This window comes from Cinclus cinclus, chromosome Z, assembly GCF_963662255.1.
Source record: "Cinclus cinclus chromosome Z, bCinCin1.1, whole genome shotgun sequence".
Lineage (NCBI taxonomy): Eukaryota > Metazoa > Chordata > Aves > Passeriformes > Cinclidae > Cinclus > Cinclus cinclus.
This window is the reverse complement of record NC_085084.1, coordinates 77,603,884-77,631,115: the sequence shown is the minus strand read 5'-3', so window position 1 is coordinate 77,631,115 and position 27,232 is coordinate 77,603,884. Positions and strand designations below refer to the sequence as shown.

The 27,232-nt window shown below is 50.4% G+C and overlaps 1 protein-coding gene across 1 annotated transcript; it reads right to left on the bottom strand.

The window, feature by feature from the left end:
• Nucleotides 1-258: 258 nt before the first annotated feature.
• Nucleotides 259-26,445, bottom strand: NOL6 (nucleolar protein 6). The gene is made up of 27 exons (XM_062513984.1): nt 26,440-26,445; nt 26,141-26,353; nt 24,704-24,820; nt 24,253-24,432; nt 23,497-23,665; nt 22,663-22,797; nt 22,355-22,518; nt 22,032-22,152; nt 21,649-21,707; nt 21,387-21,488; nt 20,713-20,828; nt 20,171-20,348; nt 19,656-19,778; nt 19,357-19,505; nt 18,575-18,650; nt 16,266-16,406; nt 15,880-15,991; nt 15,505-15,659; nt 15,112-15,275; nt 14,522-14,674; nt 13,268-13,365; nt 12,809-12,907; nt 12,269-12,393; nt 12,019-12,108; nt 9,748-9,945; nt 1,696-1,797; nt 259-627 (listed from the first exon to the last, which is right to left on the bottom strand). Exons 1-27 carry the CDS (start codon nt 26,443-26,445, stop codon nt 478-480), a joined length of 3,495 nt encoding a protein of 1,164 aa, XP_062369968.1. The 3' UTR covers nt 259-477.
• Between the last annotated feature and the right edge of the window lie 787 nt (nt 26,446-27,232).

Here is a 27,232-nt window from a genome sequence, read left to right as displayed (position 1 = left end):
CAGCATACCAAATATGACCAACTGGGGCTGAGCAGAAGGGAATAACCTGTTCATTCTTTTAACAACTGTATTTGTTTGGTTTTTGTTTTGCTAAACCCTACAACAGCAACATGTCATATCAACTCCCTACCAAACCAGGAAACTGCCTTTCCATTGTACACCTCAGCCATATTTTTCAGACCATGACATTTGTGAACACAACTCCAATTCCTACAATGAACAAAAAAAACAGGACCATTTTCAAAAATTTTATCCCATCTTTATATTTTCTTCAAAATAAAAAGGCATTTGTATTCTTGAAAACAGTAACAGGTCCCATTGCTTTTCTGAACCATACATATAAAGATAAATAAAGTAAAACAGACACTTCTGGGATTTAGAAAGCTAAAAGGCTCTTCTAGGACTGATTTATAGAAAGGCACAGACCCAGGGAACAAACTGCTTCAGGACAGGCCATTCTGACACCTCTCAGTGGTTTTAGATAGTCCATTTCTCTGTATGGGCTTCTACACTTCTGACCAGGCCTTCTCCCAAAATCTCAAAGTCCTCCAGAATTGCCTCCACATTGGGAACACAGACCAGCTCGTTGTTCAGAGTTGTCACCTTCCTTCCTTTCATGCTGGAGACCTGTAGGACACAGAAAATATTGCATGAATGGGAGCACCTGCTCAGAGTTGCATTGCAACCTCTGCCAGCCCCAAGTAAGAGAAGTTCCTCTCCTGCCTTGTCATATCCAAACCCTGCTACACCACTGCACCCAAAGTTCCACTTCTCAACACTGTCTGTGCTCACTTTTAGAGCTAACAAAGTGCAAAAGTGACCCTTCCAGCCCCTTTTAGGGTTTACCCTGGAGCCACAGTCCAAAGAAGTCAGGAAGCAAAGTAATGGCCAGGAGCGTGGCAGAATGACAAGTGTGCAGATGCATTGCAGAGCCTGGGTAAGCAGGGCACAAGGAGTATACAAGGATCACAGCACAAGGCTGAGTAAGAGCTGCTTTCTGCTTTGCTCTTTGGTGGGTCTCAAGACCTCAGGTGAGAAGATAACCTTGGCTCCAACAGTGGCAAAAACAAAACCCTTGCATTTAATCCAGCCAGACTCAGCTCGATGCAAGCATCTCATCCTGTTTCACCACTGTGAATAACTGAGTTTCACAACAGCAGCCAGGCAGAATGGCCAATGCCCTCTGGCCGTGAAGAGAAGGGACATAAATCACCCAGAAACTGACAGCAGAAGAGCCTGGGCTGCCAGCTCTGAGCCATGAGTAACCGGTTTCTTTGCGTCTTTCCTTCATAGAAAGCAGCATGAATCATTCCAGTGTGCCTCACACCTGGCTTAACCACCCTCTAGGGTTTGCCTACCCACACAGTGCAGCTGGAAAACAGCTTCATGCATCAACAAGGACATGGGCACTTTGGACCTGGGTTTCTTGTGGGTTGGGTATTTCTGGTAAGATCCCAAAGCCTCCAGAATGGGATAGTCTATTTCCCTTCTCAGATCTGCTGATGACTGAAGGCACTGTGACCACAGCCATGTCTTGGTTTCTCCCCTTCTAAGAAGCAAGAGAACCGTGATCTCCATTTCTCAAAGGGCTGATGAGAGCTGGACAAAGCAATTACTATGTAGGAAAAAAAAAAAGCCCTTCAAAAGCCCTTTCAGGGTAAAAAGGTAACATAAAGCTTAGAGACAAAAACTCACCTTAAAAGGCTGAGGCTGGAAGCTCAGAGGTTTCCACAAAACTGCAATCACTTCCCCCCCATGCTTGTCATAGAAGAACAAGGCAAGATCATCGAAGGCACCCTGGGTAGAAAACAAACTCAGGTTAAGGACAGTGATGCCTCAGTGACAAAGTGACAAAACTGTGGTCCTCCATCAGCTGACCTGGCACTACCAAGTTGTACTTTCCCAGTGTCCAGCCACGACATCCAAGATTTTACAATGCATGAGACAGAAAGAGGCAGGCCTTACACAGCAGGCAGCCCTGCCACAGCACATTTCATGGCACCAAAGACAAACCTGAAACCAGAGGCCAGCATCTCAAACTCTGCAATCTGTGTAACCAAGGTATCAAAGCTCCTTCTTCCACCAAGATAATCCCCACATGAACTGTGTCTGCACTTTATCCAAAAAAGAAACATAAGAGCAGAGGTTTTAGGTAACACAATGCTCTGCGGGGTGCAAAGAGATGGAAAGCTCAAAGGAGGCATTGCAGGAATCTCTCCTCCTTGCCCCTTATGTTTCAGCAGTGGTGTCAGTGAGCATCTCCTTTGGTTGTGCTGGGCAGCAGAGATCAAAAAGGTGTTGCACAAAAGGATGACTAAAGCCCAGTCTGGCTTCCCCCAACCCCACACCAGATGGATTTCCAGGGCTGCAAGGAGGCAGATGAGCATCACAGCAGAAGGAAACAATGCTGTGTGCAAGCAACTTCTCAAACCCAAAAATCTGTCCCTACAGCTCATCACCCAACATGCTGATACTGAGAGATGTGTACCCTGGCCTAGACAGTTAAGCAGCTTCTCTCTGATACTTGTTTATCTTGATGGAGATCAACATCCAAGCAACAAGACATGTTTACTAGGCTGAGAACAGTCCCCAGCATCAGTACCCTCTGTTCCCTCTCCAGCCTTCTTCTCCATCACCTTAGTTGCCCAGCTTTTACCAAGAGAGGTCTCTGATCGTATCAAGAGGTTTTCATGAGGATGTGCATGAAAAGAAAATCAGCATCAAAGACAAGCTTCGATGGGCTCTTGTATTGCAGGATTGCAGTAGGAAAAAAGAGGTAGAGTGGGTTGGTGTTATCAGTGATCCTAAAAGGCAAGGTGGCAATTTTAGCATACAGACCTGATAAGCAATGAGGGGTAGTGTTGTCTGCAATTGTCAGAAACAGATTTGAGTTTGGACTGCTGTTGCCCTCACAGAGGGCAACAAAATTAGGTCATCAAGATTGAAAGATCCCAAGAACTGCCAGCTCATCCCACTCCATGGGCTTTCTCAGGGGCAAGCCTGGTCAAGGCATTATTTCACCAAACTGGCTAGAAAAAAGCATTATCTAAAAATACATTGAGAAAGAGGCAATCCACCCTGGCATTTCTATGTTGAGAGCAACTGGTTATGCTCAGAGCCCAGTCAACAGGGAAGACTCCTCCTTTAGCCAAAGACCAAAGAGCAGGAGGGAATGAAAGCTCAAGGAAAGGCAACAAAGTTCAGGGCACGCTGACAGCCAGCATTCAGCTCTCTGAACCAAAGGGGAGCAGTGCATGTGAGAACCTGAAAAAGCCCAGCTACTCTACAGGGCGAGGCCTACAGTGCCTCATGATGCTTCTTATAAGAACAGAATTTTTTACAGATGCATCTTGCTGGACAGAAGCCAGGTGCATTTGCAGTAAAAAAAACCTCCCAGGCTCAGCTAATTTCCCAATAAAACCACTGGTTGGCCTGATACCCAGCATGTTTGGTTTTTTTTTTCACAGACAGCAGGGAGCAGAGAGCAGATGTTAAAAGGATGGCAACTAGTTCAAAATCTCAGCACTTGTCATGCTTCCAGCATCATCCATGTGATAGTTCAATTTGGCCTACTGAGCTGTGGAGTTCTTGGGAAACTGCAGCACTAAAAGGGTCAGGTGTACTAGCAACTGCACTCATGTTTGTTCAGAGGCTTGGAGAGCAAAACCAAACAGTTCACCCTCTTTTCCATGTCCCATGTTCTCTGCCCAGTGTCACTGGACTTTTCTGAACATGCAAACACCTTCTTCCAGGAAAAGTTTCAGAGAAAAGGGAGAAAAGGCAGGGATTGCGTTTGCTCCCTTCTTGAGCTGCTCTATCTTTGGTTGCTGTTCAGCTTTCAAGGCCCAGAGAAATCCCTGCCATCAACAAAACTTTCAGCTGGGTCCCATCTCACAGAGACATGGGGGACCTACAAGCGCAGGGCTTCAATTTGGAGAGGCCTCATTGTCCAGGGAGGTGTATATGGCACCTGGAGGATTAGAATAAGCTCTGTAAGAAACCATCTGGGTTACAAGAATGAAAACGATGGAGAAATGTAGTGAGTAAAACAATACCTGGATCTAAAATGGGATTACCAGACTAAGGAGCTCCATATGAAGTGTGGATTTTACAATGAGCTAAGTGTAATTTAGTTAAGTATCCATTAGCTGTTGGGTAGCTATATGGTTAAGTATCTACTATTTAAGTATCTACATTGCTGTTTAGGGATAGGGTTTTTTCCATCTTACCCTTTGTCCGCCCATTTTTTTCACTGCTTCTACCAAGAGATTAGGCTCATTGCACCACAGCTGCTGGAAGAGCATTTTAGGGAGGTCTTTGCTCACAAAAATGTGTCCTACAGCAGCATTTTCTAGTTCAACAGCAGCTCAGAAGGCAAATGCATCAATAAACACTTGCTCAGTGTTCAGAGCGTTTTAAGTGCTCTTAGCAAGGAACCCACCAGTGCAAAACCCTATTAAAGCTACTTACTTCCAACAAACAGCTACATTTATGGTTAACATTTTGAGGTCTCTGTCACCCTATTGTGACCTGCCCTGATGCTCCCAGTTATGAGACACAGAGAGCCTCCCCCGACAGAGTAAGGAGCACCATCCCAGTAACCCAGGCTGGGGCTACCTCTGTGACTGTCTTTTAAAAGACAAAGGAAATCCTTAGGTTTGGAATTCAGCTGATAAAAGGTTTCCAACCAGTTTCAAACTAAGCAAACTCTCCCACCTGAAAACCACTCACACATCCTTATCTTGGGGTTTTGGGGCAGTAGGAAGAAATGTGAAAAGGAAGGAAGCTACCCGTGTCCTCCTGGCTGCATCAGCAAACACATCAATCCACCAAACCATTGAGACAGAAGTTTTCTGTCACCCCCTACACAACAAACCCTACACAGCCTCTGCAGGGCACTACCAACACAGAAGAAATGCAGCCACTAGTCCCCTGTCAGCTCATCCCAGGAGCACATGGGGCTGATGCCCCACTGACCAAGTGGGCACACACACATGTACCCACCCCCCAGCCCTGGGCAGCATGCTAAGGGTCTCGTGGCAGCCCTGCAGCCCTGAAAGCAGGTGACTGATTTCCTGACACCTCTGCCCTTCCAAGGGCACAGATCCACACAGGATGTTTCCTGCCTGACCTAAGAGCCCACAGCATCTTTTCAGCTTTTCCCTGTCTACTTGGTGTCACCATAGGAGGAGTCAGCCCTGTCAGTCAAAACAGGAAGAGAGCAGACTGAAAGATTTCACCAATTCCAGCTACATCACATAATCATGGCGTACATATTTTAAGAGACAGAGTATTTTTATTATCATTGATTCCCTTCTAACATGCAGTAGCAAGAGACATTTTTACATCATCGGAGAAAGAAAAGGGCTCCAAGTCTTCCTGATAGGTCTTGCCTTAAGGTGCAAGAAATGCAAAACATTACTTTAGAGGGATGTTTATTGTAAAGCAGGAAACATTTGCCTGCTCATCCACACAGAAAAGTTCTCACAAGATGGACAGCTCCTCAGCCACAAGCTCTTCCTCTGCCAAGAAAGCTAAATCTCAGTGAATGACAGCACATCCCATCAGTGACCTGGAGAGACCAAAGACCCAGTGAGAAATGTGAGGTCTGTTAACAGCCAGAACAGGCAGGCGGATGTGGCAAAGGCAGCTTCACCTAATTTACCCCACAATGAGAGAACAGCTCAGGGAGGTGAGCAGAGCCTTCAGCTTTTGTGAGCTCCAGAATGCAGGCAGATGGGCATGGCAAGCATATCCACAAGCCCTGTGTCCTCTGGATGGTCTAGAGTCCAGAGGACACCCAAGTCACCCTGGAGCAAAAGCTGCAGGGACTAAGCCTTCTCACACCACAACCCCAGCAAATACTGCAGCTCCACAGCCACCACCACACAGCTCAGCAGTCACAACAGAGACTCAACAGGAGACTCACTTGAGACACTTCAATTTAATTTAGCCTAGCTGGAGAATCCCCACCGGGAGCCAACCCAGTGTATGCTCAACAAGGTGCTTTGAGCTGTAAGTGGCAGGGAGGCTGTTGATGGGCTGAATCTCCAGGGAAGGCCCTCCCTGTCTGGCACCTGCTTTCCCTCAAAAGTGCCAGTCTCCAAACCTTTCTCATCTGGACAGGATCACAGAATAGGTCTTCTCTGTCAGATCTGTTCTGGAATTCAAGAATTTGTTGCCTGAATCCCACAGCCAGCCTTTCATCTCTACCCAGAGCCTCCCAGGCACCAGAGCAACTCAGGCCAGCTCCTGCAGCACGTCTCCTTGAAGCAGGAAAAATTCAAGCAGTTAGAACTCAACACTTCCTCTCCTTTCATTTTTCTACTCTGATTAAGCTCCCTGGAAAAGGCACACAGCAATCCTTCAGCCCCAGAGCACTGCTGCCTTGCTAAACCCTTTGAGTTTAGAAGAGGGGCAAACAGGCTGGACAGAAGAGTGGATCTCCTGGTTACTAGTCCAAACTAGGGGAAGAAGTTACTCCTTGCCCCTCTCAATTCAATCAAAACACCAAGACCTTTAAATACTGTTTTCATGTGGAAATCTCAGTAAAGGGAAGATGTTTCTTTTTCGCCCATAGAAGAACACAAAATCCCACAGCATCTGCATGGCAGATGTCTCCCTTTGTTGCTACAAACCCACCGTGGCTGCACTGTCAGCCATGGCTACAGACCTGTTGCTCAACTCTGTGGTTTGTTCTGTTGAGAGCAAATTACTTTGAATCGAAGCCAGTCAGTTCTGCATCCAAACTGCCTTCTCATCCAAGGTCTCTCATACAGATTCACTGCTGTCACCATGCTCCTTTCTGGCACCAACTTCTTACAGGGTTTGGATCACTCCCAGGGCTCCCAGCCCACAGGACAAGGAGGAGCTGAACACTGCTTAGAGCAGCAACAGCCAGGGAAGGAGAAATAAAAAGGTGCTGGAGAGGCCACCAAGCAAAGCCAACATTGATGAAAAGGTCTTGCCTTTAAGCAACAACATAAATACACTCAGACACAAAGCCAGATGATTTATAAAGGATGGAGTAGCTTCTACTGACAGCTCAGCATCACTGGCTTGCATTCATCCTGCAGTGCACAATCAGCTTTTGAGGCCTTCCAACTCCACTGGATATGGCTGAGTTCTCTGAGATCATGTGAAGCATCACCTCTGTGATTTTTCCAAGAAAAGAAACACCTGTTTGCCTAGAACAATGGATATTCATTAGCTCCTTCAGGACTGCCTGCCACTGATCTGGATGCTATGAATGACAAGCAAACTGTTACTGCAAGATACCTCCAGTGTGATAGCCATAAGAGAACAAACCATATCTATAAGCCTTAAAGACAAAGAAAAGTCCCCCAGACAGGGATGCTAAGGCAGATTTCGGGCTTTCTGCCCCACAGATTACTCTTCAGAGAAAGCTGCAACCAGTTCCTGATCCGTTCCCTCCTAAGAACCCTCAGAGCAAAGAACAAGGGACACCAAGAGAATAAACACTGCTTCCAACAAGGCAATGTGACCTTTGCTCATATTTAGGAGCAGCTGTAATTTTCAACCTGACCAAACCCAATTCCAAATCCATTATAATCTGTATTAATAAAATCAGGAAGTAGAAAGTAGTAAAAATTCAGGCAATTTGGATGTCACTATTGACTAGACCAAGTAATTGCCTGAAGATTCATGAAAGCTGCTTTCCAGGAAAATCTCCTCTCTACCTTTCACCTCCAGTGCCACTTTCTGACATCAACTTGTCTAGATACATAAAAATGTTCTATAAACCCCAGTGAGTTTCCTGAGTGACTGCCACAATCTACAGCCAGACCTGCTGGAAGCATTTAACAGCCTCCCCAAAGAGACAGCTCTCCCAGTCAGCTCATCCAGCATCCTCCAGTTTCTCTTCAAGTAAGCAGTCCTCTTCCTATCAGGTTTCCATAAGAGTTGCTTAGTGCTGACCCCTTCAGAGACACTGAGGCTCTGTCCCCATGCATCTCCAGCACCTTGGCAGGTGCTGAAAAACTCTGTTCAGCTCTAGAAACCACTTCCAGCACTGTGTGAAGGATTTCAGACTTTAAAAATTCCATTTCCTACCCACATCTACACCTCTTGGCTGAAAAGTGAGGGGCTTGTTTTGATATGACTCCTCAGACACCAGGAAGGAAAGTGAAAACAAACAGTTCCAAATCTGCTTTCTCCTCCCTTTTGAAACCCTTGTGAAGGATGTTTCTCCCCTTCCTTCTTGCCCCAAGAAATCCCCCTCTCTACAGCATGTCTGCAGGACCTCCAGGTCCATCTTCCTTCTCAAAGGGAAGAGAGAAATGGGCATCTCCCCTCCCACATGTCCTTCCAGCTAGAGGAAGCAGTGCTTTTTGCAGGGAAATTGTGTGACAACTTTGAGATCCTCCTCAGTTTCATGAGGCCTTTCAACACATCTCTCAATTCCTAACCATCCAAGATTGTCCCAAGCTGCTGTGGGTGACAAGAGGATTAAGTGTGCACCTTGGCAAACCTGGCAGCTCTGATGAAGCCACAGCAGATTCCCATGGGCACAGGTTATCCTGCACTGTGGTTGGCATGCAACTTGTTGGGGGGGGGGAGGGGGGGGCAGGTAACAGGGCTCTGCCCAGGATGAGGAAACCTTCAAAGAAACCCCTGCAAGTTTTCTTTGTCCAGCTCCCAAGGTAACTGGTTAATGTGAAAGGGGAGCTTGCACTGAAAGTTCCCAGAATCTTCCAGCATAAACTGGAGTTTCAATTCAGGCACCATTTTTTCAATGGTGGCCAAACATTGGGGCAGGGAAGTAGGAAATCCCCATCTCTGGAAACAGACAGCATCCAGCAGGACTGGGCTCTGTGCAGCCTGCTCTAACATGAAAGCTGGCTCTGTCCTGTGTGGGGAGCAGGGCCAGAGACCCCCCCACAGCCCCCTTCCTGCCACAGGCAGCCTAGATTCCCATGCTTACAGTTCTGACACTGCTCACAGAACTCCTACCACTAAGGGATGATGGCACTCCAAAGTCAAGGCAGGCTTTGACAAGAGAGTACCACAACCCCACCTCTGCACAACCGACACCAACATATAACCCAGTTACCACATCTGAAGCTGGGAAGGGCCAAAGTGCCAGGTGCTGCACAACTGCAAAGCACAGGCTGTCTAGATCCAGGAGGATCACTGCTGTCATTAGGCACCTTGCATACCTCCCTAGCTTGGCAAAGCTTTGACTTGGCCTCATGGAGGAAAAGAACATGGCTGATGACTTTGGATACTGACGTTCTCCATATTCCCACATTACCAACTTCCTCTGTTGTTATGCATGTGGCCAGACACAGAGAAACCCCTCCCTGAACAAAACTCATCTTTGGCTCACAAAACCATTGGCCTAACAGCAGAAAGCTTATTGGGACCATGTCATGGATACCTGTACATCCTGCCAGAAACTGTGTGTGGTTACTGCCCATCATGCACACCAATCAGTGCAAGAAGCCATAAAACGTTGAATTAACTGACTGGAGACAAATGGCTTAAAGACACTTTTGTTCTGAATAAAATGTTCTTCAGCAAAAGCTCATGGTGGTTTGTATCTGAGCTCATTCTCACATCAGAGCAGCACTCCCATTTCCATGGAGAAGGTGGTGCACTCACCAGGCTGCTGGAGAGGCAATGCCCGTCCCATGCAAATACCTAAAGACATCACCAGGTATGTCCTGTAGCAATCCAAATGCCACAAGGGTCATGCACCCCATCTGCCTCCCCAACAGTGCTTACTCTCAGCTCCTGGAGGTACAGCTGCACAGGGTCATAATCCACCACAGGAAAGAGGATATTCATGGCAGAGCTGTTCTTCACCACCCCACGGGAAGTCGATTTCACCGGCCGGTCCACGCTCTCCAGGTGCCGAGGAATCTGGTTTGGATTCAGGTGGATCAGGACATCGTAGAAGTCCAGAGGAGGGCGGAAGACCATCTGCAGGGAGAAACAAACAGTGCTACTCAATACAGGACACAGGCAAGGAGAGGTAATAGAAGTTTCCCAAGTTTGCATTTTGTCTCGTTCTCCTTAGAAAGCAGTAAACCAAAAACAGAATTTAGTGGGATGAAGGTTAGAAGTTTGCCACAGATCCCAGGAAGCCCACCTGAGTAAGTGCTAGTGGGGCGAGCAATTGAGAGAGGGACAAGGAAGTGAGCTGAGATAGATAACTGCACTGCACATGGCAGAGTCTCAGGATGAAGAGGGGAATCAGGAAGCCCACAGGAGCTGAACAACACCCAGGGGACACAAGGAGCTGTTTAACAATGGGATAGCCCCATCTGTCCACCAGGATTTGCTTCAGATGACAACAGCACCTTCCACAAAGCAGAAAGAGGGTGAGAGCAAAACCTCGTTAATGGAGGGGATCAATCCCAGACACATAAATATTTGGACAGGGAGGATCTAGCTGTGGATACAGCTGTATTAAAATGGAAAAAACTTAAAACTATGTGTACATTTTCAAATGGAACAAATGATGCAGAGACATGAACAGAGGCATGGAACACTGCTCATCTTGGCAGTGGAAGAAAACCCACTGCCTGGAACTGGTTTATAGCCAGGCTGGGGAGATCACATATGAAGAACATCAGTGACCAGCACTGAGTCAGTCCTAGCTCTGTTCCACACAGACCCCCTGTCCCACACAGTGACCAAGCCCATGGCCTCCTGTGTATGCCTGGGGAGCAAACCCATGTCTGCATCTTCATGACAGCAGGCATGTGCCCATGGGACCCAAATGCAAACACAAAAAAAAACCAGCTTGCATCACTGTCTTAGATATAGGAGGCAACTGTAGAGGAGGCAACTCCAAACTAAACTCAAAAGGCTTTTCCCTCCTCCCTGCCCCAAGCTCTGCTCTGGAAACAGCATCTCATGTTTATCCCTAAGGAACATCATACACCTGAGGGGAGACTGGCCTGAACCAGAGGGATGCTATGGCAATGAGAAATGATCCCACTGCAATGGAAGGGAGGAAGAAGGAGGATCCAGGCAGCTGAGTCAAGGTGTTGGGAGGCTGCTCTGGCCAGGTGACAACTTGTTTTAGAAGCTAACCATCCCCAGCTCACAATGTGCCTCCTGAATTTCTGTCTTGGGCCAGCACTGTGACTGCAACACACTAGACATCCCTCATTCCTTCATAGCCCTGTAAAACACACTGCTAATGCCTCAAGTACATCCTCACCTCATAATACTTCCAGTAAGTCTGCTTTATTTAAAGAAAATAAAGCAGAACAGAAAGCAGTTCTTTTCATATTTCCTAGGCAGAAAAAAAATTTCCATGTATGTGCTGCTTTCTGGTTTCAGTTTTAGTTTGGGATTTTTTGTCCCTGATGTCAATCTGCCATATCTAACCACTGCTTGGCTTCTTTAGTCCTTTGAGTTTCAATCTCCTGGTTCACTACCTGGTACACCACCAAACTACCCTTCAAAACACATGTATCTCCCTTCAAAGGGCAAATAAATGCACATCTCTCTGGTCCATTGCAGCATTGGATGTTTTAGTTTACTTTAAAAAATGAAATTCCTGAGAAATGGAAGAGAGTTAAAATACAGAGGGCTTTACTCCTCCACTCAAATCAAAATAACATCATCCTAAAGTGCCTGGTACTGTCCTATGAAACACCCTGGGGTTGGTTAGACTTGAGCATACAAGTCAGATTTCCACAGCTACTCCAAAACAGTCTCCCAGAGCAACCATTTGATCCACTCATGGCAATACAACTGGTTTTGGCATGAAAATACTGTGGGTTTGATCATGTCCCAAGAAAACCAGAGAATACAGAACATCCTAGTCACCCCAAGCTGCAGAGCAGAGCTGGGTCCCCCAGAAGCAGGGTGGCACAGAGGGACACCAGCCTCCCTCCTCCCATCCTTGCAGCTCTGCATCCCAGGGCAACCACATAGCCACAGCCTGAAACCTCCTAACACATCCCAGCAACCACCACCAAGGTCCAGTCTGCTCAGCCAGAGCCTGGAAACCCTTGTGCTGCTACCCCAGGGGTTTACCTTCACATCCTGGTCACTGAGTGGGTCCATGAGCTGCTCCTCCAGGGCACGCCGAGACTCCGAGGCGAGCAGGACAAGGCGCTGCAGGATCTGGGGAGGGAAGAAGTCAGAGGGTAAAATTTGGCAGCCTTGGATGTAACAGGGACACCCCTCCCTCATGGGGGTCTAAGAGCTGGCTCCAGCACTAGGAGCGGGGAAGTGCCCCAAGCCAGCAGCCACTAGAGAGAAGGGGACAAAGGGCCCAGCTCACCTGTGCTGAGGGGCGCTCCCGGGTCCACATGGAGCTCCACTGGTCTTTAGGAGTGGCCAGGAACATGATAGGGAGGCGAGAGCGAGCTGCTACAAACTTGTTCTTGATCTCTGTGCAGTCAGAATCTGGGGAGGGCAGGCAGACAGGTGAGATGCTGTGTCCCATGCACAGCCCTCTGACCTCCTAACCCCCATCACAGCCAGGAAAGGGCAGCACAATAGGATTTAGCCTCTCCCACCCTCTGATCCCACAGTCCATGTGAAACCAGAGCTCCTACACCACAGGCTTGTGCCTCACTCCCATTAGATGGATCTTTGCTCTAAATCCACTCAGGTGGGCTCAGGCATGTCACTAAGACTGGTGACATAAGCTGGAAACTCACATCATAAACTAGTGACAGTTTGTATCACACCAAAATATTTTGTCTTTTATTTCCCAAGTGAGGGAAAAAAATCGCTCTTTAGTTCATTAAAAAAAAGTTGGAGAGCACTTTGGAAAATATCAGTTTTTGAAACCCAATTCTCTCCCAAACACCTTTACCTTTTTTATAAATCAGCTTTAAAAGCTGGGTGTAACTATCTCCCCCACCCCATGACTTTGCAGAGTCAAGACAATCCCATGGTCTCTTGTGGCTCCAACCTGCACCCAAAAGACAATCAACAGACAAAACACTAGAGGGCAGGAACAGAGGGCTTCAAAGACAACACCACCCACACTTGCCACAGATTTCAACAAGACCAGAAGCAGCAGAGCATCATCACTGAGATCCACCTCTTCAGAGGCAGGCAGGGAAAAAAAAGAAAACCACACATGGCATAGCCAAACCCATCCTGCAGGCAAATGAAACATGACGGGACAGGAGCTAGGGAGTGGAAAATCTCCTTACCCCCAGTACAAGTTATGATGTCTTCCTGTATCAAAGAGATCTGTAGCCAGGCACTGACCAAGGAGGGCTCAAGAATCTCACGTTGCAGCTCTCCTACCCCCTGCCCTGCTCACCTGTGAGGCCAGTGTTTAGGTTGACAATCAGAGGGTTGTTTTTCCAGTCAAAGGTTGCCAGCAAGTTAAGGAAGCGCAGGAAGCCCACCTGTGGAGAGCTGCAGGCAGGACAAAACAGTTCAACATCAGCATTTGCTGTCCTGGCAGCAAGAAGGGCTGCACTTGGGGGCGACTTAGTAAAGGCCCAACCCACATGCAGCCCAGCAGGGATATCTGCAATGGGAAAGGGAAGTTCCGAACAAAATTTGAGACACTTCCCCTTTTCCAAATCTCCAGGGAAAGTCTTTTCCCCCTTTTCTCTCATTCCTCAGGAAAAAGAAACCAGCAAAATGTAAATCACAGTCCCACCCCACTGCCCAATCTCCTGATGGTCTTCCCACCCAGACTCCTGGGTCTGAAGCAAGGAAGAGGTGGAGAGAGGGCTGCTCCTATCTCTGGTGCAGGTCTGAACACCAGCCAAGTTCCCAGTGCAACTCTTCCCTGGCAACACGACATGTGCACAAAGCCGGATAGCTATGAAGATGGGGATTCTGTTATTTTAGGAGACAGGAAAGCATTCTAGGCATCAGACTGCTGCTGTTCCTGCTACTTTGGGAAAGGAAACTGCATCCCAAGAGCAGAGCAGAGTAACTTTTTAACTCCACACAGAACAAAAACATTTCCTTTAACTTCATTTCACTTCCTCCAGGCCTCGTAACTGTCTGCCAGGGGCCAGCAAAAAATTGGTTCTGTGGGATTATTCACCAACACACTGTTCCATTCAGTTTTCAGGGCCCACCTCCTCATCCTTCCCCTGGAAATCTCCAAATAGAAGGGAGGCTGGAGCTGCCATCACCACAGTAACATCCTTCCTAGGGGACCCAGGAGCCACAGCACAGCCCTCACCCTGCTTCTCCTGGACACCTCCCACAGAACAAGGGGCCTCACCAGTCCTCCAGAAGGCACTAGACAACCTGCAGCTGTGCCACCAGCACCTAAAGGCCACATGGACACTCGCCCCCAGCCTTACCTGCTTCCCCCCTTCCTCTGCAGTGCACAGCGTTGGGAAAGCCACAGCCCTCAGTGCTAAGCATCTTCATCTTTGGCAACTTGCAACAGGACTTGGGAGAGTATTTTGGCAGCACAAAGGCTTCATGCTCCCTGCTGTGAACCCTCCCAACACCTCCTGGCTGAGCAGCACCCCATCCTTCCTCCATGCCAAGTAATGAAAGGCACTAGATCCCCTTTGGGCCACCCTAGGCTCCTCATCCTCACCTGGGTGGTGTGAATGGGGCTGGGTGGAGGAAGAGAAATGCCACAAGGAGGTCCACACACTCTTCAGAGATGCTGTCACTCAGGAGCTGGGCGCTGATCCAACGCTTGGCCAGCCGGGAAGTGCTGCCAAAAACAGGGTGCTGCTGCTGGAGCCTGTGAGGAGGGAGACATGCCACTGCTCAGTCCACACATCCCAGGACCCACAACAGCCTCTTGGCATTTGGCAAGAAAGAAGAGAGGGACAAAAATCTGCAAGGAACACTTACACAGCCTAACAAGCACAGATACTTTCAGTAAGTGCTGAGGTTTTGGGGGCAAGAAGGGAAAATGCTGCCTCATGCTCCTCTCTAACCACACTGCATTTCAGTATTTGTCTCCCTACACCAGTGACCTCAGGGGAACAACTGGTGCCACCCACACCCACATCCCTCCCTTAATCCTTCTGAAGAGCCTCACAAGGTTGGCTGAAGGGCCACTTCCCACATCATCTCCTCTACCCACCATCACCCTCCAGGATCCAAGGGCACCTCCATGCTGTTTTTCAGCCATGTCCCACATTCTGACCCCTCAGGCACCTTCTGCCCACCTACCCATGCAGCGAGCTGGTTAGGTAGGGAAGATGCAATGTTTCCAGCTCCAGCTGCCGAGATTCTTCTGTGTCCTGGTACTTGAGCATCCCTTCTGGAGTGACCACTTCCTTCAAGATCAGGGGCTCCCGGTGGTAAGCCACTTGGAGACGGAAAACGTAGCCATCCTGAGACGGGAGCACAATGCAAAGTCAGGTTTGATGGTGACACAGGCAGTATGATGTGTGTTATGTTGCCCCTCAGGGATACAACAGCACCATCCTGACATCAATGCAATCGCACCATGCTCTTTCCTAGGCCCACCATCCAAATACTGGTTCTGTCCAGTGGGACCACTGCCACAGACCCCCACCTTGGTAAGGTCAGGCCTGGAGAAGGTTCTGGGGACCCCCTTACCTTGTACACATCAGTGTGGGTGACTGCAGGTCTGCAAACCAGCTGGTGCTGCTGCCGGAGGAGCTCAGCCAGCTGGAGGTGGAAAGCAGCCTTGATGCGCTTGATGGCTCCTTTGTCCTGTGGCCACTGGCCACTGCCTTCCATGTGGCAGATGACTGGGGGCAAAGGGATAGCAGGAGGTCAGTGCATGCCACACAGACACAAGGTGTTGCATAGGGGTGTTTGGAACTACAGGTTTACAGCAGGAGAGCAGAAGGAGCCAGGGTTCTGATCCTGCCTGCAGCACACCAACACAGCAATAACAGAGCCAGCATTGCTGCTTGCCTCCATTTCCCTCCACCAGATCAACTCCCACTCACATCTCACCCCACTTACTCTTCAAAGGGGTTATGTAGGCTGGGCAGGGTTTCTCCTCCGAAGGAAGCAGCAAGTGCTTCTTTCTGTTATGGAAGGAATAAATTGGCTTCACAGGAATGGGAGGAAAGACCTGAAAGAGAACAGCCACCCAGCAACTGAGAACAGGGAGCAGAAACCTCTTGGCAATGTGTATCCCCCCCACCCAAACCTCCCACACCAGCAAAGCCCTCCAGTACAGAGGGTTTGGTCAGCTTGTGCACAGCCAGCCCAAAGGATGGAACAGCAAAGAAGAGGCACCATATTGCCCCAAGGGCTCTCAGGAGCCACAAAACCAGAGAGTGACTCATTCCTTCAGTCCTCCCCCACCCCAGCACCCTGCAGGCCCCATGCCCTGGGACACTCACATCTGTGTAGCGGAGGGCTGGATGCACACCCTGCACAGCCGTCACTGTCAGCGGCAGCTCCTTCAGGTTCCAAAGCTTGCGGCTCAGGTCATCGTAGGAGCAGACAACACTGACCATGGCCTCCTCGCCTGTTCCCCATGCCTACAGACACACAGAGAGCCTCTCCATGCACCTCTCCTGCTCCTGCACTCACCTCACCTCCCTTGTGGGCTGGCATCACAACCCAGCTCCAAGGAGCCAGCAAAATGGGGAGGTAAGAAAGAGAGCAAAGACAAGGGCAAAGCTTGTCTGTGACTCCCCAGCAGCCACGGGTATCCCATGGGCAAAAAACAAAATATGTCTTCAGCACAAGACAGCACCAAGAGCTGTACTGCCAGCAGACACTACAGTAAAGGAGAAGCCAAGAACAATATGGCAATAAAGAGATCACACATTGGCAAGGTGAGCCCTGCTACTGTCTCCCCAGCAATTACCATGACACCAACAGAGGCAGCAGTTAACAGAAAACTCCACTGACTACATCCTTAGCCAAGGCAGAGCTGTGGTGCTTGGCAAAAACAAAGACAGAAAACATTCAGAGCATTACAGGAGCACTGCAGAGAGCAGTGGAGAAGCACCAGAAGGGAGAATTAGTGTTGCCCTTGCTGCTTCCACCTCCCCAAATAAGAGTAGAGCAGCCTGAACAGGAAGGACACATTGGTGACACCAAAACACCCAGCTCAGAGGCAGCTGAGAGTCACACAAGGAGCCAGCCTGCCTGGAGTTTTCCAACCTGGGCTCTCTGGTGGAGCAGCAGCACCCTCTGCGGGGTGTGTCATGTATGGCAAACCCATCCTGCTTGGGGCTGCACCCTTCCTCTGCCTTCATCCTGTACATCCTCACATTGCTGGCTCCCCAGGCTGTCTGCATACAGCAGGAGGAGCAGAAACCCCTGTACCCACCACCCTACACTCAACAGCAACTTTCCCCTTTGTTCCTCAAGGACTGGAAACAATGGAAATCCTAAGCACCCCTCAGACTCCAGGAAAATGCATCCCCTTGTCAGACTCAGGGTCTATCAGCCCTGCTAACCCCAGACCAGCCTGAAGGGACACAGCACACAGATCTTCCTGCCTCAGCACACAACAGGCTGTGAAAACCAGCATCTCATCCCAAATCTGAGACCCAACTCCACCCAGACTGCAATTGGTCCAGGCACAGGAGATCCTTTCCATCAAATGTGCATCCCTTTCATCTTAAAAAGTGGAAAGGAAATAATTTCTTCCTCCATCCAACAACCAGGTAAAGAGCAGGCTGTACCGTTGCCTTTTTGGGACTACCTAAAAACAGAGGCCAGACAAAATTAAGGGAATAAAAAGTGGCTGTATTTATTGAAGGGCCTTCAGGTACATTTTCTGCTAGATGAATCTCCCCCAGGGGCTACACCCAAAAAACAGATGATGGGTCATGGTTTTTCATACTTTTAAAAGTTTGGTCCATCTGCATACTGGGGTTAATCTTCCAGTTACAGCTTCAGGTAATGAAGTAATTTACCCCAAGTTTGCTGCCAACCAACGCACTTTTGTTTATACTTTTTAGGACCTGAGACAGTAAGGTCTAGAGAGGAATTGTTTTGTCTGACCAAAATGGGAAGACAGTAGCTAACAGCCTATATGGAGTTTAGAGTAACACACTGAAGAATAGCAGGATTACAAATATATGAAAAATATAAACACTAAAATCCTAAGGAATCAGTACAGAAAGACCAATGAAGTGTGCCAAAGTGCTCACAGCTTATCTCCAGACTTTAATTTCACAAGCTGGAAAGCAGAAGTTGTAAGGAGGGACAGCCTCTAAGATGCACCTTTTCTGCCAGAAAGTGGAGTTTGTTTCAGCTACACGTTCAGATGGAGCACAATGTAGCACTTTGCAATATGCCGGGAAATACCCTTTTCCTGGATTTGCCAGCTGGACCTAAGGGATGGCAGCACAAAATTGTGTGGCCCATGTCCTGCAAGATGCAGTACCTCAGAGGTGCAGCCAGAGTAGCATTGTAGGACACCTCAGGCAGGGGGACAGAGGGGCAAAAGCAGAGAGAATGGGACAGTGGGGTGCTCACAGGGGAAAATGAGGTCTGTGGGATGCTAAAGCAAGAGGATTTCAGCAGTTATGCACTGGCTGCCATGAAAGACTTGGTAGATCTTTACCCTTACTACATTCTCTTGGGAGCCACCCAGCTGCCTCAGTGCCACTCAAATGACCACCCTGCATCCCTTCCCTCACTGGTCTTCCTGGAGAGAGCCCCAACCCCACCAAGGAAGCAATCATACCTCTTTCCCAGTCCTGATCACAGATTCCAGCAGAGCTCCTGTGTAGCAGATGGAGGACTCAGGAATGTCTGCATGGCTGTGTGGGAAAAGACAGAGCATTAGAGCTAGGACACGCCATCCTATTGATCCTATTGACACTGCAAGGGTCAGCCCAATGATGAGTAATCCCTCTCTAAAGGAAGGTCCTGGTGAAAAGACAAATCTCTGTGCATTCCTCCCTGCCCAAGATATCCACTCAAAGTGAACCAGTAACTTGTGCAGCTTCACAGGATACAAAGCCAAAGCACCAATGTGCAGGCTTCCAAGATCCATCCTCCAGTCAGGACAAAGAGGCACAGGCAAACCCTCCTTTCTGTGCAAGAGGGCCCCACTTTTGGCAGATGGTATAAACTGCTGCAGGGACTTTCCAATGCCACAGGGAAGACACAATCCTGTGAACCACTACAAGGTCTCAGAGGATTTCACAAAAATGTCCTGCAAGGTCCAGACTGTCTCTTCCAGCTCTAAGGAGTGTCCTGGCATCCCATTCACATGTAAGGGCACTCCTTGCCCTTTGCATTACATCCACAGAAGCTACAGCTGCAGGTGCTTGCCCTCCCCATCCACTCTTGGGAAGCAGCGCACAACATAAGGACAACTGAAATGACTCCCGGATCTCACAAATCCAAAACAACTCACAACACCCCACAAAGCATGAACCTGACAGCGGGGTCACCAGGGACAGGACACATGGCAGGAACGACACATGGAGTGACCCACAGCTGCTGCTCAGTGCAACCTACAGCTTCAGCAGGTGCCTGATGATCTGCTCAGGAATGAGGCGCTTCTGGCAGACAGTGCTGGCCTCCCACACCACAGCCTCACAGATGCTCCCATCCTGGAACCGACGCAGCTCTGACTTCTCTCCCCAGAAGGTCCGGAACTCCAAGGCCTGTGGAGGGACATTGACCAAGCCAGAGCAGGAACACAGGTCACTTCTGGGCCAGACAAAACCTTCCCAGGATCACTAGCCAGCCTCCCAGCTGTCTTCAACCACAGCACCAGCTTTGCTCTTACTCAGCACAAGCAGGGTGCCCCTTACCTCGGGGTGATCAGCCTGAGGACCCTTCTCCAGCATGCTAGCAGCAAACTCTGGGACAAACAGGAGCCCAAACGTCAGGGGCCCGACATCCTTGTGTTTTGGGGGCTCAGCATCAATTGGCCACTGTGGGAAAATGAGGAACATGAAGCACAAGGAGAGATGAGCTGTCTGGAGCAGCAGCTGCTGGGATACTGGGATGCTAGATCAACCCCCTGCTACATTCTCCCAGACAAGCACAGCCGGGGTAAGTCTCATCTAATAGGTCTCCCCAGTGACAAGAAAAGTTGTCATCACCCTGCCCATTACTGCACCAGGACTTGTGTCCAGACCAAGCAACACAGCTACATCCCACAGCCCAGTGCATGGCCTCAGATTCTGTATTCCCAATAAAGGAGACAAGCCTGTATCCTTCCCCAGTGAGCAAGGATGCCCTCCCTGTGCCCTGTAGTGTCACAATAGACAATGGAGACCCCACAAGCTACAAAGGATGCAATGTCATTGCCAAGCTGCATTACCTCAGGGATCTGGGGCAGGGAGTGAGCCACAAGCTGTGCTCTCTGGGACAGACCACGTGCCAGCAGAGAGACAACGAAGGGCAGGGCTGCAGCCACATAGTTCCCACCCCGATCCATCAGCTCATTCAGCAGCTGCATCTTCTTGCAGGCACCCTGCAGCTTGGAGACATGCTTCAGGCTACAGAGAAGAGAAGATGGTCACCTACCTCTGCCACCAAATCCTTTCTGAGAGAATATGTTAGAGGATGGATAAAATGGGGAACTGTGGGTCCTAGTCCAGGATGGGTGCTACAAGAATGCCTCTGGCACCTTGGTCACTGCTTCCAAGGCTTAAACATTGCTCCCCTCCTCTGGGAGGCTATCTAGACCAGTAAAAGTGGAAGAGCCCAGTACAAGGAGGCACCAGTATGTCTATCTCAGATCTTAGAAGACCCACTTCCCACCAGGTAAGTTCAAATCTAACCCAGACCAAAGCCAGAAGTTGCTCATTTATCTTTGAGCAGGCTCCCTCAGCACTACCCCACCAGCACAGTGAGACTCACTGGAAGACATGGTCAAAGGTCCTGAGCATGGGCTTCGGGGTCATGAGCAGCACCTGAAAGCCATCCACCATCCGGTCATCCAAAATCTCCATAGAGCGCTTGGCTTCAAACTGGACCTGAGCAAGGAGGGAAGGCAGTGCAGGAGCATGAGTGCAAAGGGAGAAGGAAAGCAAATCACTCCAACAGCGCTCACTTGTGTGCCCCCATCAACCAGGGCCAGCCCAGTTCCATGGTCCCAGTTCCATGGATGCTGATCCCAGTCTCTGTCCTTAGCATGAAGCCAAGCAACAAAAAGCTCTCACTGCTGGCCAGACAGTCCCTTCTTGATACCCCTGACATCGAGGTGATTTTTTTTCTCTCCTTGAGAACAGTTACATCTGCTAAACAGCTGACTGGCTTCACCCAAAGGTGCACACAAAGAGGGAAACAACTTCCCCACACAAAGAGGGAAACAACTTCCCCACACCACTCGAGCAACACTGGTGAGACAGTATTACATCTAAATCTCCAAATTCATTTCCAAGCTTCAAAGCTGGAGATGTTAAAAGCTTAGAAAGCCATAATGAATGCCCTCCCTTGGTCCTACGCCCTCCTCAAAAATATCTGACCATTCAGCCTGTCTAAGCTCTCTCCCAAGACAGCACCTGAAGAAGCCACCACAACCTCCTCAGTACCTGGTGGTATTTGCTGGCAGTCATATCAGCACAGAGATTCACCAGTCCAGAGGGATCCACAAAGACCACTTCAAATGCCTGGTGGAAATCATCCAGGACAGGCTGGAAAAGCAAACATTGTCCTTAGTGTTGCAGCACATCACACACACACCAAGACACCCCAAGATTGTTGCCATCTGCCATTCCTGCAACAGCACATCCCTGCCCCAACAAGCAGTGGCAGTACAGAAAAAGGCACAAGACCCCTCAGAGGGCTGCTTACCAGGGAGGGGTCAGCATCCTTGGCTAGACTGATCCCTGTCACACTCAGGTCTGTGGTGGCTGTGGACAAACAGGAAGGAACAAGTCACACCACCATCCACATCTCCCCTCCTGGTGACAGTGGCACAGTTATGTGTCAATACCACCAAGGTCTCACAATGCCAACAGTGCCACAATACAGTGCTGGCTTCCACCTTATGATGGGACTTACCCACCTCTCTGCAAGCTGCAACATCTAGCCCTACTCTGTTGACTCATCCCCTCCTGTCCATCCCACCCACAGGGGCTCAGCACAGTGGCCTCTCGGCCTCTTCCCCCACTGTGTTCAGGCTTTGTGCAGAGACACCAACCTTTCCCTGTCCAGACAGGCCTCTGGAAACTCACCCAGGAACTGCAGCGTGCTCCTCAACACCTGGTACCCACTCATCATCTTGACAATCTTGCGCTTCATCAGCAGGTAGGCAACAAGCATGGAAACCAAGAAGCCACTGAAGCACCCCAAGCCCTGTGAAAAGAGGTACCACAAGCCCATGGCAGCCCACAGGTTAGGATGGGGTCTCCATGAAACCCTAACACAGCTCAAAGCAAAGCCACAAGCCACCACTTCACCCACCAGGACCAAAGCACCACCCTTCTGCCCTAGGATGAAGAGCAGGCCAAAGGCAGGTTACCCACATAAGCTGAGCCCACCTTGGCACAAGACATACCTTGCTCAGCTGCCGCTGGTTCAGCCAAACTTTGAGGAGGGCTAGGCCATCTTTCATGCCTGGGAAGTCTGTGGCTGCATTAGACAAGAAATGCAGGTGGGAGAGCATCACTGTGTCACAGAGGATGGAGTTGTTGTAGTGCGGGGTCGGGGGCTCAGTGGCTCCTGTGTGGGGAGATGATAGCATGCTGGACCCAACCACCAACTGCCTGCTCACAGAAAAGGGCTGCAGAGAACCCACCTGGAGGCATGGTGAGCAGTCTCTGCCTGAAACGAACAGTCCCATGTTCCCCCAGCCCCAGGCCATACCTTCTTTGGGGGCGCTCTGCTCCATGAACCAGGCGGTCCGGACGTTGTTCTTGCTCGGATAGAAGCGGCTGGGTTTGAAGAGACCCGACTCCGGACAAGCATGGAGTCGGACCGTGACCATCTTCTCATCCTTGCCTGTAAGCACACGAGGGGAGATGTACAGGAGGAAGAAATGTCAGAGATTAAACTGGGGAAACACAGAGCACCCCTAGCCTGGGCAAAGGCTAAACCTCCTTCCCAGCATAGCTCCACAGCAATGGAAATCATCTCAGAGCAGAGAGTGACCACATCCGAGCCAAGACACACAGGTCATGTCCCAGTCCCACCTGCCTCCCCACTGCCCAGCCTAGCACCCCAGCTTGCCCTGGCCTTGCCACGCCACATCTGTCCCAGACTCCATCCCGCTGTCTCCTGAGGGCTGTGGGAACAAGCAGCATCTGGCAGCCCATGCATCTGACATCATCTCATCAGGGAAGAAACAGACTGCACACAGGTTCCTGGGGAAGGCAGGAGGATAGTGGGAAACAGGGCTGGGGAGAGCAGGAAGGAAGGGCAGCGCTGGATACAGGTGTGTTTTGTAGGGTTTATAGTGAGGCCAAGCCTGGAGAGCCCAACCAAGCTGCAGAGGAAGACTGGGAAGGGGAGAGACCCTGAGGACTAGACTCTGGGTGAAGAGAGAAAACAGCTGAGAAGCACACAAAATTTATCACCAGTTGTGATGACACCCCCAGACTGATCCCTCTCCAAAGGACCCTTAAATGGTATGAGACCACCATCACCACCCTCCACCCATCACCAGCTACACCCCACACCAGACCAAGGCTCAAGTGCCACCTTGAGGCCTCAGGAGGAGGATGGGCTTCAGATGGTTGCTGTCCATGTAGGCAAACTTCACGCTGCCAAAGAGTTTCTCCTTGGACAAATGCTGGGCAATGTGGGACAGGTACAGGGCTCTCTTCCGGTGGTAGCGTTGATTCAAGTTGTCTTTGTCCTGAAAGATTTCCTGGGAAGAGAGGAACAGGACAATGCCACCTCACCTGCGGGCCAACTTCAGTTCAGCCAAAAGCACCCCACCATCCACAGCTCTCCTTGGCCCCACAGGCAGCCCTCTCTCAGTTCCAAGGAGTTCCAAGCTGGTCAGGAGCTTGCTGCTGGCTCATCAGGCTCCAGGACTGCAGGAGGCAAGAGCAGTCATGGAGCCAAACAGGGTGTGCTTGGTCTCAAGCTTTTCTTACAAGCAAGTCTGGGCAGCAAGGGGAGGTTACCAGCCTCCAAACATCTCCCTCCCTGTAACACAGTCTTGGGAGCTGGGGTAAAAGTGTAATTGGGTACAAAAATAAATGGCCTGTATCTCCCTGACAATATTCAGTCCAGGCAGAGAGAAGGAAGATCCTGATGAGGAACTAAAATAAAACAGCTGCAAGCTCTGACAGAGCAAGAGGCCAGACCAAACTCCCCAACTCTTTGTGGGAATCACTCTGCATATCGAGATGCTGTCACCTCGCTGAGGAGTGGGCAGGGCAGCAGTCACAGAGGACAGGGATCTGGCAGGCCCCAAAGCCATCTAGGAGGTGTCATGGCCAGACTCACCCGTGGCATGGTCACTGCAATGTCCACATTGATCTCTGGCCTAATGCAGGTACCCAGCAGGTAACTGCCCACCACCTTCAGCTCGGCTGGGGGCACAAAGTGGAACCTTCCCTTGACGTTGAATGGCACTTGCAGGAATGGGACCCTCACATCCTTGGAAAGCCAGGCCTGGTCAGTGAGCTGGGAACAGACACGACACACAAAACACTCTGAGCATCAACAATAGCAGATGTGCAAGGACCAAGACCCCGCTCCCCACACAGATGCACCCAGAGCTAAAGACAGTTTCCCCCTATTTTCCTCAAGGGAAAAAAAAAAGCAAGGTATTATTTTTTCAGCCCCTAAGGGAGACAGTTCACAAGTAGCTCTGCTTGCAGAGCAACAGCAGACCCTGCTCCTGCTCCATCCAGGACAGGGGTCTTGCCATATCTCCTATAACCCTGAAACATACTTCAGTTTCTGGAGTCTCTGGGATAGCACCCAACAGGCTGTTAATTTCATGAAGGAAGGCATCAATCTTCTTCTTCTTCGTCTCCTTCAATGTCACCTCCTTCAAAAGCTCTTCAATCTGTAGGGGGAAAGGGGGTCATCAAAGGCAGCTGGAATTGCTCCTGACTTTTACCTGGTCCTCCAGCACCAAACATAAGACTGCTGCAAAGGGCAGCTGGTGAGCTGATGAACACACCAAACTCTCCATAAACCCTGCCTGGAGCTGGCAGTTTCATCAGTTACTGCTATCTTCTGTGAGTGCTAGATTGCAATCATCTCCATCCCAACCAAGGTCGAGGCAAAAAACCCTGACATAATTCACACAAGTACAGGTCTCAGGAAGGCTGTTTGCATGACAGAGAATCATCTGCAGAAAACAACCACACAGTTCCCCACCACAAACCAGCCCCTAGAGATCCTGTCAGTGACACCAGCAAGTGGCTAGGAGATCAAAGCTGTTCCTCATAAAAATCACCAATGTTAGAACCACCTGAAGGATGGGATGCCATCCAGAGGAACCTGGACAAGCTCAAGGAGTGGGCCCATGAGAATCTTGTGAGGTTCAACAAGACCATGTCCAAGGTGTTGAATCTGGCTTGGGGAAGGAACAGACCCAGAGCAGCCCTGCCCAGAAGGACTTGGGGGTGCTGGTGAGTGAGAGGCTGGACATGCCCCAGCCATGGCACTCACAGCCCAGAGAGCCAAATGTGTCCTGAGTTGCACCCAGAGCCCCATGGGCAGCAGGGCAAGGAGAAGATTCTGCCCCTCTGCTCTGCTGAGACCCACCTGGAGCACTGCATCCAGAGCTGGGGTCCAGCACAGGAGGGACAGGGACCTGCTGGAGTGAGCCCAGAGGAGAAACACAAAGCTGATCAGAGGGACGGAGGATCTCTTGTATGAAGAAAGGCTGAAAGTATTGGGATTGTTCAGCCTGGAGAAAACAAGGCTCTGAGGAGAATTATTGGGGCCTTCCAGTACCTAAAAGGGCTACAAGAGGGCTGGAGAAGGACTTTTTATGAGAGCATACAGTGATAGGAAAAGGGGCTTTGAACCGAAAGGGAGTAGGTTTAGATGAAAAATTGGGATGAAACTCTTCCCTGTGAGGATGTTGGGGCACTGGCACAGGTTGCCCAGAGAAGTTGTGAATGCTGCATGTCTCAAAGTGTTCAAGGCCAGGCTGGATGGAGCTCTAAGCAACCTTGTCTAGTGGAAGGTGACCCTGATGGGGGAAGCTGAAACTAGATGATCTTTAAAGGTCCCTTTAGCCCAAACTGCTCTATGATTCTATGATCTAGTTACAGCTGATCTTCACCTAACACAGCCTGATAACCCAGATCATCTCCGAGTCCGCACTCCCCACGCTCCCCCCCTGGGGCAGCGCACGGCCCTCCCTGCTGACCTGCAGGCGGAGCAAGCTGGAGTGGAATAGATCTTCCGTCTCCTTCAGCTGGGTCAGCTCCTCGCTGGTCGGCGGCTTGTAGAGCTCGGCGCGGCTCAGCTTGGCCGGCTGCGGGTCTGCGGCTGTCGGGGCAGTCCTCTTCCCCCGCCGCACCGCGACCCCGGCTCGGGGTTCTGGGCCCTGCTCCGCCTCCTCCGCCGCCTCCGGAGAGCCCTGCGGGGAGAAAACAGCACAGCATAGCATGGCTCGGCTCGGCTCAGCCCCGCGATCCCCCCCGGCCCGGTCCCGCTGCGTCTCACCGCCATGGCCGCCGCCCACGTGGGTCCCCGTCACCACGTGCGGCGCCGCGCGCCCCGCCGAGCGCCGCTCCCTATTGGCCGCCCGCGACAGCGCGGCACCTCCCATTGGCCCCGCCGCCTGTGCCCGCCCACGAGGGGCGTGTCCGCAGCGCCACTCTGCTTCCGCAGCAATGGCGGTCCCGCTAGCAAGGAGCGTGGGCCGCGAGGTTGCCGAAATCACCACCTTTCACCCCAAAACTGCGGCTCTCGGGGCAGCGAGATGGACTTTCGCCTTCAGGCAGGCGAGCGCGGGGCCGTCTGCGCGCCGCAGATCCCGGTTGTGGTACTTGATGATTAATCGGGGTGGTCGTGCTGGATGTGGCCTGCCTAGAGCCTGAGCCGGCCTCGCCCCAGAAACGGACACCGGGAGCCAGGGAAACCCTTCTGGCCTGGAGGAGCGGGCACCAGGAGGCACCATCCTCCTGGCCAGCTTCTGCAGGGACTGGAAGAGACACCAATGGCATCCTACGTGCAGATTACTGGAGTGGGAGGGATATCCCTTTTATATAAATTAGATATACGCGCCTTTACTGAAGAAGCTCTGAACACCGGGTCCGATCAGGTTCGGGTTGTCAGGGCGTTTAAAAGACCATGCCATGTGTGCCTCTGAACAGATTTTGGGCCCAGGTAATTCTCTTTCCATCTCTTTGGATGGCTTTTGTGTAGCTGTAGTCAGTTAACTCACTTTTCTACACCCTCCCAATGAAACAGGGATGCTGTGTCTCCAGTGGGACTGTACTTCTCCAGAGAAACT

Coding starts and splice junctions, on each gene's coding strand:
- NOL6 (XM_062513984.1), bottom strand. Junction 21,708..22,031: donor GAGCACGCTGCAGTTCCTGG/GTGAGTTTCCAG, acceptor GTTTGTCCACAG/CCACCACAGACCTGAGTGTG. Junction 1,798..9,747: donor TGTACCTCCAGGAGCTGAGA/GTAAGCACTGTT, acceptor TTTTCTACCCAG/GGTGCCTTCGATGATCTTGC.